Genomic DNA, 13,236 nt, shown 5'->3' with positions numbered 1-13,236 from the left:
GTATGTGTTTACTGACATGCATATATATTCAGTATGACCATTGAGTTTTTATTGTTTGCTAATTTATGTCAAAGTTGTTCACTTTCCAGACCAAACTTCATATATTCAGTAGGACCATTGAGTTTTATTTGTTTTCTAATATATGTAATGGACCCGTGAAGATTCCGGGATAGAACTGGTCTTCAGCAACCCATGCTTGCCGTAAAAGGCGACTATGCTTGTCGTAAAAGGCGACTAACGGGATCGGGTGGTCAGGCTCGCTGACTTGGTTGATACATGTCATCGGTCCCGATTGCGTGGATCGATGCTCATGATATTAATCACTGGATTGTCTGGTCCAGACTCGATTATTTACAGACCGCCGTCATATAGCTGGAATATTGCTGAGTGCGGCGTTAAACTACAAACAAACCAACCAACTAATATATGTCAAATTTGTTTCAGTTTCAGGTCTAAAGTTTAATTCATGCCTCGTCACGTTTCATGTATCATCTGCTTTTGTATTTTTTGACCCAATGCTAATATATTTCATATTTGTTCCATTTTCCAGACCAACATTTAAATCATATCTTGTCATGCTTTCGTTGACTAATATCATTCTTCATATTCCATCTTAATATTTGCTATGGCTACTTAGATATATTGTCTGCTTGTTACACATATTGACATATGACAAATGAAACACTTATTTGAATTATATCGGCCAGTTTGTTATATTTTTCTGTTGTTTTAAACGCAACTAAGACCAGCTCACTCACTAACAATCGATGACTCTTGGGAATAATTGGTCCCCAGAAACCCAAGTCTGTCGTATGATTTTAGTGATTGTTGTTTAACGCCGCACTCAGCAATATGCAAGCGGACTTAAGGCTGTCTGTATATAGCCGCATCTTGACAAGACAGTCCAGTGATTGTTGTAATGGTCAACGTTAAAAAGTTAGACGACTTCAGGTACGATGGCGCATTCAAGTAAATCACAGAGCCAGATTACATCTTGTAGGGGGGACGTTGAGATTAGAATAGGCCCCAAGCTTTGTTGTTGTTTGTTTTGCAGAGAAGGGGCTTTTGTGCGTATTACTTCACATTTAATCATTTTTCTGAAGACAAAGCGTCCCAATTGCCTATCTCTTCTTTATATTGTTTGTTGTTTAACGCCGCACTCAGCAATATTCCAGTTATATGACAGCGGTCTGTAAATAATCGAGTCTGGACCAGACAATCCAGTGATTGATATGAGCCTCGATCCACGCAATATTGGGATCGATGACATGCATCAACCAAGTCAGCGATTCTGACCAATCCATCCTGTTAGTCACCTCTTACGGCAAGCATGGGTTGCTGTAGCCCGATTCTAACCAGGATCTTCACGGGTCCTCTTCTTTATAGTTTATGTTCACTACTGTATGAACAAACAACTTTTCCTCATGGGGGGGGGGCAAAAACACCGAGTAAATGTTTTGGAACAATATCGTTTGGAGACCCGTGAATATCCGGATTAGAATAGGTCTCCAGCAACCCATTCTTGCTGTAAAAAGGCGACTATGCTTGTCGTAAGAGGTGTTTAACGGGATAGTTATCTGTTGGCTTCCCTTGTTAAGTTTTCACCTTCTGTTATCTTATTACTTTTGTTGTCCTTACATGTACATACATATGCCCTCTGCCTCATAGCATTCATTCACCCGATGAAGGAGTAAGCATATACTCCTAAACGTTGTGTTCCTCATAATAAAGAAGTTGACATCAATATATTCTCTTCCTTATCTAGTATCGCATGTTAACATTTTCGTCTATTTCGAGAGATCCTTTCGTCAATTTTTTGCATACATTAGCTCAGGTTATTGGCAATGTGCACGGGACGACAATTTTTGAAAGAATTTAGGATTAATAATAAGATCATTTGACAATGATTTCGAAAAGTCAACAGAATTCGTACCACGTTACGCCATGACTGACGCAAAATCCCGCACACTGAGAGACGGTATTGGTCTGCCTTACCCCGTTGTCTCAAGGATGGAATGATAAACATTAAAAACAAATAGAAACATGTTGACTGACTAATTACCGAGAGTCATGTCAAACGCCAACAGTATGTAGGGTGAGGCTGTTTGTATTGATAAAACCCTAACATTTTGTTCTTTTAGTCGAAATTTTCTGTACTATGAACGAATATTAGCGGTTTTATATAGTATTACTGTTTCAACGTTTCTTATAAATTGGAATAAACTTAAAAGTATCTGGTTTCAGTGCTTTTGCAAGAGACAACTGGCCAGATGACATTTATATGATTTTTAAAGGAAATGCTTTTATATCAGTACCAGATTTTGCATATATCTTCAGGTCATTTTGGATGACAATCAGTCAATGTCCAAGGAAAGGAACCGATGTGAAACCCTGATTATCAGTATCGATAACATAGTCTCTTCCATCAGTATAAACAGACATACAGTAACTCTCCTTGATCAGCATAGACTTGCATACATACAGTAACTCACTTGGAAAAGACCTGTGAAGATACGGGATAGAGTAGGTCTTCAGCAACCCATGCTTGCCGTAAAAAGCGACTATGCTTGTCGTCAGAGGCGAGTAACGGGATACGGTGGTCACGCTCGCTGACTTAGTTGATGCATGTCATCGTATCCCAAAACGTGGATCGATGCTCATGATGTCTTGTCCAGCCTCGATTATTTACAGACCGCCGTCATATAGTTCGAATATTACAACCAAACAAAAAAAACAAAAAAAAAACTTTGAAAAGTATAGTCATACATATGGTAACTGTCTTCCATCGGCATAAATAGACACACAATAACTCCTCTTGCAATTGGTCAGCGCAGGGATACATGCAAAAACTGTTTTCAATAAGCATAGATATACATACAATAAGTCTCTTCGATCAGCAACTCTCCTTGATCAGCATAACCATACATACAGTAACTCTCCTTGATCAGCATAACCATACATACAGTAACTCTCCTTGATCAGCATAACCATACATACAGTAACTCTCCTTGATCAGCATAACCATCCATACAGTAACTCTCCTTGATCACCATAACCATACATACAGTAACTCTCCTTGATCAGCATAACCATACATACAGTAACTCTCCTTGATCAGCATAACCATACATACAATAACTCTCCTTGATCAGCATAACCATACATACAGTAACTCTCCTAGATCAGCATAACCATACATACAGTAACTCTCCTTGATCAGCATAACCATACATACAGTAACTCTCCTTGATCAGCATAACCATACATACAGTAACTCTCCTTGATCAGCATAACCATACATACAGTAACTCTCCTAGATCAGCATAACCATACATACAGTAACTCTCCTTGATCAGCATAACCATCCATACAGTAACTCTCCTAGATCAGCATAACCATACATACAGTAACTCTCCTTGATCAGCATAACCATACATACAGTAACTCTCCTAGATCAGCATAACCATACATACAGTAACTCTCCTTGATCAGCATAACCATACATACAGTAACTCTCCTTGATCAGCATAACCATACATACAGTAACTCTCCTTGATCAGCATAACCATACATACAGTAACTCTCCTTGATCAGCATAACCATACATACATTAACTCTCCTTGATCAGCATAGATGTACATACAGTAACTCTTCAATGTGGATAAACATGAGTTAAGCCCATTTGTGGTGCCCCCACGCCGTCATATTGCTGGAATATTGCTAAAAGCGGCGTAAAACCATACTTACTCACACATTATCATACATATGTTACAGTAATTAAATGTCACGCAATCCTAAGTAAATTAAAATCATACAAATTTGATGTTCACTGATGTTTATCACAAATATGCGGTTTGCATCTTAACCGTAACATTGGGTTTAATGTCGCGTTCAAGATTATTGCGCTTAAAAAGCGACGTGCATGCAAGTGTGTGTGTGTGTGTGTGTGTGTGTGTGTGTGTGTGTGTGTGTGTGTGTGTGTGTGTGTGTGTGTGTGTGTGTTACCGATTGTACTAGTCCGACCAAATGGCGATATTGATAGTGCCAGCCCACTGAGATACCATGCCGCTGTTTTAACACGAATACCCCACTCAGACACAGTATACTCCGAGCTGACAGTTCCTTGTTTTAGACCTTTAATGCCGAATGCCTTTATGTCGTCTCTTGGTATGACGCGGTAGGGGATCGAACCTCTATGACCTTCCGCTCTCCGGGCGGAGGCTCTACCACTAGACAAAGGAGGCGTCACATTAAGGACAGACAAAATAAGGACTGGTTGTAATCAAGGCGAATCCTCGGAAAACGAACCTTAATGTTCTTCAACATAGTTTGTCGGAATTTATACCCAAAACACATAAATTAGGATAGCATACTTTTATTAGATTTCTGGGAAGATCATAAATGTAATTTACATGCAGATTCAGCATATAATCATCACACCTTCCAGCAATATGTCAACATACTAAAAAGTGAGTGAGTGAGTTAAAATTTATAGTCACATCGGCAGTATTTCAGCCATATCGTGACTAACAAAAAATATGCATAATATATACATTTAAACAATTAAAGCCTGTCAACAAAGGACAGTAAAATAACTAGAAGATCACAGAATATTATTTAAAACTAGTATACAGCCATAAAAAGATGTCACTGTACGTAACGATACAATATAAAAAAAGCTATAGATCGCCAGCAACTGAAGGTAGATCACCTCACTAGGGACCATGGGGACTTACAGTACTTTTGCTACCTGCATGGACTCCAGCAGGATTTACACCATCCCTTCAGATGTTGGCGATGGCTTACACAATAAGCCGAACATTAAAACAACACATATTCTACGATTAAAAACGTGGTAACAATAAATACACTTTGAAAGACGTGGTCTTACATACCCTCTCAGGGGGACAATAATTTTACACTTCAACCCCCTTCGAGGGTGCAGCCACGGACAATCACATTTTCAAATGAAAACATACATAAAAATATTGGCGGATAATTTACCAACATGCACAAAATAAAAAATACTGTAAATAAAATTCTTTATAAATGTTATTTATCGCAGTTAAGTTACATTAAATACACAAGGTCGTATAATGGGCACTGACATGACTCTAACGGTACTTATATATTACCACCCATAACATGTCATGGGCGACTATGCTTGTAAGAGGCGACTAACGGTATTGGGTGGTCAGGCTCGCTGACTTGGTTGATACATGTCATCGATCCCAACTGCGTGGGACCCGTGAAGATCCGGGGTAGAATAGTTCTTCAGCAACCCATACTTGCCGTAAAAGGCGACTATGCTGTTTATTCGTTTGTTGTTTAACACCGCACTCAGCAACCAACCAGCCAACCAACCAACAAACCAATTGTGTGGATCGATGCTCATGATATCAATCACTGGATTGTCTGGCCCAGACACGATTATTTACAGACGGCCGTCACATAAATGGAATATTTAAACGGCGTGCGGCGTTAAACAACAAACAAACAACATGTCATGGAATAAAGAGTGGTGAGGGAGTAGAACCTCTTTTCCACAACCCGTTCAAACCATAGTTCAGTGGGTGACACTCAGAATATGCCTCAGACATCCAACGGCAATGCCAGAGGGTAAAGAAACCTCGCATCTCACCCCATAAAAATGTAAACAATGTACAATGTAAACAATCAAAACCGAACCGCAAATAATAATTACATTAACAATGTTTAAGTGAGTGAGTGAGTGAGTTTGGTTTAACGCCGCTTTTAGCAATATTCCAGCAATATCACGGCGGGGGACACCAGAAATGGGCTTCACACTTTGTACCCATGTCGGGATTCGAACCCGGGTCTTCGGCGTGACGAGCGAACGCTTTAACCACTAGGCTACCAGACCGCCCCTAACAATGTTTAAAGCACAGCAGATACATCGAAACAGTCCCTTCGTTACTGCTTACCATTTACTATTTGTGAAGGTAAGTGGGACTCGTTCTTCATACGAAGTTGCGTCCCTTGGGCACGCCAGAAACCTATGATCGTGGGTTCCAATCCCGGTTCACCCCGATTATGTTTCTAGGTTTGTCAGCACCATACCCGTGCTCGTGGGTTTCATCGAAGTGGTAAACGTCTGAAACCTGCATCACTTCGGGCTTTCCTCCCACATTAAGCTGACACGCCGCGATATAACTGGATTACTGTTAAAAGCGGCGATAAACCCAACTCACTCACTCACTCGTTTTTCATATGAAGGCTGTCGGTGGAGAGGGGGCTTGAAGTGTACAGGGTAGAACCTTGCGAAAAAAAGTACACAATATCTGCACAAGATACCATGCCACAGTGTAACAAGGACACTCCACTCAGATACTTTATACTGACTCACAGACGACCAGTCCTCGTTTTGTTCCCTTATTGACGAGCGCCATTCACGGAAACAACTTCTCTTAACGTCTTTCGGCCAGAGCATCGAGCCTCAGATCTTTTGCTCTCCAGGTAGACGTTCTATCCAGACGCGGAATGAGTAAAGCCTAACCGAGTTTATGATTAAACTGCAAGTTGAATAACTTACATTTCATGATTAACTTGATATCATCGCTAACGCCAGTCATTGTGTAACGATAATCAACTGAAACATGTTATGTTTCAGGAGCACAGATTATTTTACAATATGTCTAGTGTGAGCAATTAATTCTGACATACATTTACAAAAACGTATGCAATTATCAGTAACACTTCATAACAATGTTCAGAATGATCCCCTCTATACACTACTTGAATCCGTCACCAGAGGCTCCATTGCGATTGTCAATCCTTACTCAGTATCCTGCTGTGAAGCTGATCCCATAAGGAACTCTTATGAAACTTCTCCAAAGGAAACCTGTTATCTTCATCCAGAAGTTGATTAATGATAGGTGGCAATGGATGACGGAAGACCGCGTCCGAAAAAAGGATGATAAATCTGTCAGATTTCAGATTATCGCCAAGATAAACGGCAGAAGAAAGCCTGAAGGAACAGAGCTCGTCTTCCAGGAAGGTCTGAGTCAGATAGATTATAGTCTTCCAGCTGTTGTTGATGGCGCCCAGAACCTCCTCACACGTGTAGACTCCGGGCTCGAAGTCTCTGTCCGGAATACAGAGACGAAGATCTCTTTCATCTTCCAGCTTTTGCTTCAAGGTGCTGCACACCCACCGACGGTCGTCCTTTGATGAATGGTAGACAAATACATCATACTTAAAATGTAGTTGGAAGTCCAAACCTAACCATTTGACACTCCATCGCTTTAACAAATTTACATTTCTTGCAATATGAAGACTTAGAGAAAATCCTAAGAAAAGAAGGAAAAAGAGACATATTGAAAATAAAAGCCAAAAGAAAGAAAAGCACGACCTCCATATTTTCATGTATGAATCTGCAATATTTGTTATGTGAATAATTTCCCCATTATCATTTCGACACATGTAATGATGACCGTCAACGAAGTGTACGAGTGAATCCATTGACCATGAAATAAATTCAAGAGAACTACACCCACATGACAGAACATTCCCTCGAAGATTAACCGATATATTTTTCTTCTGAGCCACAGCGTCTAATCTCTTTCTTGTTCCCACACTCAGCTCTTTTATTGAGTTATACGAGACATCTATTAATCTGATATTTGTTATTTTCTCCACATTTCTTGGCAAATCAGTAAGGTCATTATCTAACAGATGCAGGTTCTGAAGATGTTGAAAGTGCCCCAATACCGATTCTATGTTGTTATCGATACACTTAAATCCCTTTGTGATACGATTTAATGATAGATTTTTAATGTTGGGAAAGGATTTCATCAATGTCGTTGGGGATCCAATAAATCCATTTCCGGAAAATTCCAAGCTTTGAAGGTTCCTCATTCCAAAGATACTAGTAACATTATATACAACTACTGAACAATTAGAAAATACAACTTTTGACCACCTTTCAGTACCAAGGAAATACACTTCATGTTTGATATCAACAAAAGGTCTTAATGCTGGTGCAAAATAAAGTGAGGTTAGGTTTCGTGGAAATGCCAACATCAGATACGCTGGTACATTACTTTCACTTTGGGGATTGACTTCACTGTCTCGTGTCTCAGCACTGACTGAGAAAACACATGTTTGAGGTTCATTTTCTGGCCATACCATCCCATTCGTATCTTGAAAAATTGAATATGAGTCATAGAAATTGTATATATAGTCATTATATTGTTTAAGATCTTTCTCGTATTGTTCAAAGTGAAATGATACCAAATGTGTGAAAAAGAAAAGGGTTTGAAGTAGATGATACTCTTCCAGAATCATGTTGTGACTGAGATCTAAAACACGAAGGCATTGGGAAAATGGAGGTTGAATCAAAGCTCCTCCATCAATTATGCGTATTCTGTTGCCTACCAGATACACTTCTGAAACACACATTGTGACAAGAAAACGTGTATATTTTTTGGATAGCGTGAAACATTGCTCAGTTCTGTCTCCATATCTTGCGGTGTTTGCTAAGAAAGAAATTCGTTGCATGGATGCATTTTCATAATTATTGAGATTTATCAATCGCTGAGATAAATCAGTGTTGACTGTGTTCCTAATATCTAAGATATCTAAATATGGAAACACATCAGTTATATTTGTATCTACCTGCCCCTTATTACATGCATTTATCTGAAATGCTGTAAGATTAAATTTTGTGAAAACCTCAAATGCACTTGTATTAAGGTTATTCCTTTGACAATACCTAACGGTTAAAGTGCTTAAATTTGTCAAACTGCCAAATCCGACACCAAATGTTGGGTTTGGAGGCAAATCGATAGCAAGTTCTTCGAGTTGATTGAGATCATGAAATACTGCATACTCCAAATCATCATAAATCTGATTTATGTTCATGTCACTCAATAAAAGGCGTTTAAGTGGAAGACCTCTGAAGAGGCCTGGCGGTAACGATGAAGACGTACAGTTTATCTTGTTTCCTCTGAGGTCAAGTTTCGAAAGGTGTGGTAAGTTCTTGAGTGAATCTCTGTCTAGATGAGTAAGACTATTCCAATACATACTGAGTGTGTGTACCTTCAAAATATAAGGAAAGGACATATTCTCAATGCTTGTTATTTCATTCTGTGACAAGTCGATGACAGTCACGTTTTCAACAAATCCTTGGGGCACATCAGTGAAGTTTCCTTTCGAACAGTTGGCAACTATATCTCGATCGTTCTCGTTGTAAATGCAGCTGTTGAAGTCGTACATCTTGGCCGAACAGGGCAACCCTAAGACGGCCATCCAAATAGTCAGCATTGCGAGAAAGGAGTTCCTTGTCATTGCCTGAAACAAAGAAATTATCTCAGAGAGGATGTGTTCTATACTACAGTATAAGTTTAGTGAGGCAGAGCATAACATCAATGCACGTATTTACGACCAAAGTCTAATTTTGATATTACTTATGTTTTGAGCACATATGATAGACTAAATAGGATCTGTAACCCACTTGAATAGTTCTGTAAAATGAAAAAGGCAATACAAGGTTAAAAAAGAATGAGAACGAAAGAAAGAACATATAATGCCAAAGCCTTGGAACAATACGTCTTGACTGTCTGCCGAGGGGTAAAAGACAAAAAGTGGTGCAAATTATATGAATGGATCACTGAAAACCAGTGCTGACACATGTCACAATGCAACAGACATCCCCACAGCCTCTTCATTACATCACATGAGACATACACAACTGGCGCTATGGGCACATAATGATCAAAGGTTGAAGTTCTGCCAAATACTACTACTACTACTACTACTACTAGACCCGTGAAGATCCGCGGTAGAATAGATCTTCAGCAACCCATGCTTCCCATAAAAGGCGACTATGCTTGTCGTAAAAGGCGACAAACAGGATCACCTAGTCAAAACTCGCTGACTTGATTGATGCATGTCATCGATCCCAGTTGCGTGGATCAATGCTCATGACATCAATCACTGGATTGTCAGGTCCAGACTCGATTGTTTTACAGACCGCTGTCATATAGCTGTAATATTGCTGAGTGCGGCGTAAAACAACAAACCAACCAACCAATCTAATGTAGTCAGTGTCTGTTTACCTGAACACCTGACGTAATCAAAACTAGAAACAAGGGACTTTTATATTTAACGGGATATAAATTAACACAAACTGATAATTTTGTTTTTAACTGAGCTAGAACCATTTGACTTTCTAGTTCTTTGTTTCTGACCCGTGAAGAGCCGGGGTAGAATAGGTCTTCAGCAACCAATGATTGCCATAAAAGGCGACTATGCTTGTTGTAAGACGCTACTAATGGGATCGGGTGGTCAGGCTTGGTGACTTGGTTGATTATGTGATCCAATCCCAATTGCGTGGGTCGATGCTCATGACGTCAATCACTGGATTCAAATATTTACAGACCGCCGTCATAAAGCTGGAACATTGCTGAGTGCGGCGTTACACAAACAAACAAGCATGTCGCCTTTTACGGCAAGCATGGGTTGCTGAAGACCTATTTAACCCGGGATCTTCACAGTGTTGTAATGTTGTTTGAAGATATATATACTGGTATATACAACATCTGTTAGCCTTCGGACACGTGAAGATCCGGTGTAGAATAGATCTTCAGCAACCCATGCTTGCCGTAAAACGCGACTATGCTTGTCGTAAAAGGCGACTAACGGGATCGGGTGGTCAGGCTCGCTGACTTGGTTGATGCATGTCATCGAGCCCACATTGCGAGGATCGATGCTCATGATATCAATCACTGGATTGTCTGGTCCAGACTCGATTATTTACAGACCGACGTCATATAACTGGGATATTGCTGAGTGCGGCGTTAAACAACAAACCAACCAACCAACCAACCAACCGTTAGCCTTCTTGTTGTCCCGGCACACGTTGTTGAATAGTCGGCTAGTTTCACTTTGGCTGCAGGTGTCAGAATGACCTTTATGCTTTGTATAGAAGTGGTTTTATTTTGCGTCCTGTTACACAATGTACATTTATTTCTGCCGCGGAAATTCCCACTTGACTGTAAGGAGGTACCGTGTTAGCAGTTTCGTATGAAAGTATGATGAATAATATTTAACACTTTCCAAACAATATTTTTTAGCACTTTCATCTTTAAAACATTGTCATAATTTCTGTACATTATTGTGCTTAGTTTTGATTAAACTGATACAATCGCGCGCATATACATATCTTCCTCATTTTCTAACTCATTCCATTGATAACGCCATTTAGTACTATGACGTCTACCAAAGATGTTCAAATACAGTGACATACCAGAATACACCCTTACGTCAATCTCTAACGTCATGAAAAAGAGATTTTTTGGACACTTGGGTCTCTCATTCGAGACAACCGGGAGTTCGACACAAAGAGGCTCGACTGTAATGTTAGTAGCGGCTTTTAACCACACACACTCACAAATTATGATATAATCCCGCACACTGTTACAGATGCCCTACCCGTATGTACAGAAGACCAGGATCTAAATATGCTACCCGGCTTTGTGAACAGGACGCGATTTACTCCGTGTGTAGCTTGTGAATGGCATTTGAAGTTAACATAATGAGAAGTGTGTCAGGTGTTCTAAGCCCACCCTGCCCCATTAAATATCACACACAAGCGGAAAAGTGGCTCCCACAGAAAGGCGCAACCAGTGTGTGTGCTGGTAATTTACAATAGAATGTACACATATGTTTAAAATGCAGAGGCAGCGATACACTACTATCACGTTTGTGATCGAGGAAACGCGCGACCCGTGAAGATTCCGGGGTAGAATAGGTCTTCAGCAATATATTCATAAACGGGGTATAAATTAACACAAACAGATAATTATGTTATTAACTGAGCTAGAACCATTTGACTTTCTAGGTTTTTGTTTCTGACCCGTGAAGAGCCGGGGTAGAATAGGTCTTCAGCAACCCATGCTTGCCGTAAAAGGTGACTATGCTTATCGTAAAAGGCGACTAACGGGATCGGGTGGTCAGGCTCGCTGACGTGGTTGATGCATTGTCATCGATCCCAATTGCGTTGATCGATGCTCATGATATCAATCACTGAATTGTCTGGTCCAGACTCGATTATTTACAGACCGCCGTCATATAGCTGGAATATTGTTGAGTGCGGCGTTAAACAACAAACCAACCAACCAATCGAGGAAACGCTTGTTTTAGTAAGGTAGTGTGCCATTTTCCACGAAGTATAGGATTCTGTAAGCATCGACAAACACGAGAATACACGTACATGTGACATGACCGGTATCAATCTGATCATGTCAAGTAACAAGTGTACGTGATCCCGTGGACAGGAGAGGCTTGTCGGGGCAAGACTTGTATATGTACAGGCCGCCATCATAAAGCTTGAATGATGCTGTGTGGCGAAAAGCGATTAACAGACTATAATATAAGACTATTTGGAAATCACATTCTAAGGCATACATGCAATCTTAGTACAAGCTTGTGGACTTCGTGTAGATGAGTAATTATGCTTTTGTAACCAAACTCGAATCAATAGCACATAGATCAAATCATATAAATGCTGAGAGGTCGCTCAACAAACCCGGAAGACACATTTGGTTGTCAGCATAACCAGTTGAATTTGATCTGCCATGTTAGTTTTCTAATGAGCGTTGTACTGCGAAAGCCAGCGTTATCTCAATCGTCAACCCCATGCAACCAGTGGCCGGTAACTGGTAGTTGTAATGATTGTTTCAGTAGTACTCACCTTTTTTGCAAACGAAGCACGTGCCTTATAGTTAACGTCTAACTTCCTTGCGGATTGAAACAGACGCGACTTGAATTGGAAAAGTGATTTATTTCCTGTTCGTACGTACTCACATAATTAGCCAAATCTACATGTATGCTTTAAGTGAGTGAGTGAGTGAGTTTGGTTTTACGCCGCTTTTAGCAATATTCCAGCAATATCACGGCGGGGGACACCAGAAATGGGCTTCACACATTGTACCCATGTCGGGAATCGAACCCGGGTCTTCAGCGTGACGAGCGAACGCTTTAACCACTAGGCTACCCGACCGCCCTGTATGCTTTAAGGAACATGCAATGACGAAACACTGAATATTTCAAACATTGTGAAACATGCTTAGTCGGAACCTCATTAATCCAGAAACCCGGTAATTGAATCATAACTATTGAGAATGTTACTATTTAATGACATAACTATGTTCAGACTGATTCGTTTATCCTGAATTTAATTTATTCAAAGGATTTCACAGTGAACGGTAGTGT

General features: G+C 40.1%; 1 protein-coding gene across 1 annotated transcript; it reads right to left on the bottom strand.

Annotated features, from left to right (window-relative positions):
* Window positions 1–6,119: 6,119 nt before the first annotated feature.
* On the bottom strand, window positions 6,120–12,779 carry LOC125376971 (toll-like receptor 13). The gene is made up of 2 exons (XM_048389702.1): window positions 12,716–12,779; window positions 6,120–9,312 (listed from the first exon to the last, which is right to left on the bottom strand). Exon 2 carries the CDS (start codon window positions 9,307–9,309, stop codon window positions 6,790–6,792), a length of 2,520 nt encoding a protein of 839 aa, XP_048245659.1. The 5' UTR covers window positions 9,310–9,312; window positions 12,716–12,779; the 3' UTR covers window positions 6,120–6,789.
* Between the last annotated feature and the right edge of the window lie 457 nt (window positions 12,780–13,236).

The sequence above is a fragment of the Haliotis rufescens genome, unplaced genomic scaffold, assembly GCF_023055435.1.
Source record: "Haliotis rufescens isolate VD_foot unplaced genomic scaffold, xgHalRufe1.0.p SCAF_8, whole genome shotgun sequence".
NCBI classification, from domain to species: Eukaryota; Metazoa; Mollusca; class Gastropoda; order Lepetellida; family Haliotidae; genus Haliotis; species Haliotis rufescens.
Note: the sequence above shows the minus strand (reverse complement) of the source record. Positions and strands in the feature narration are given on the sequence as shown.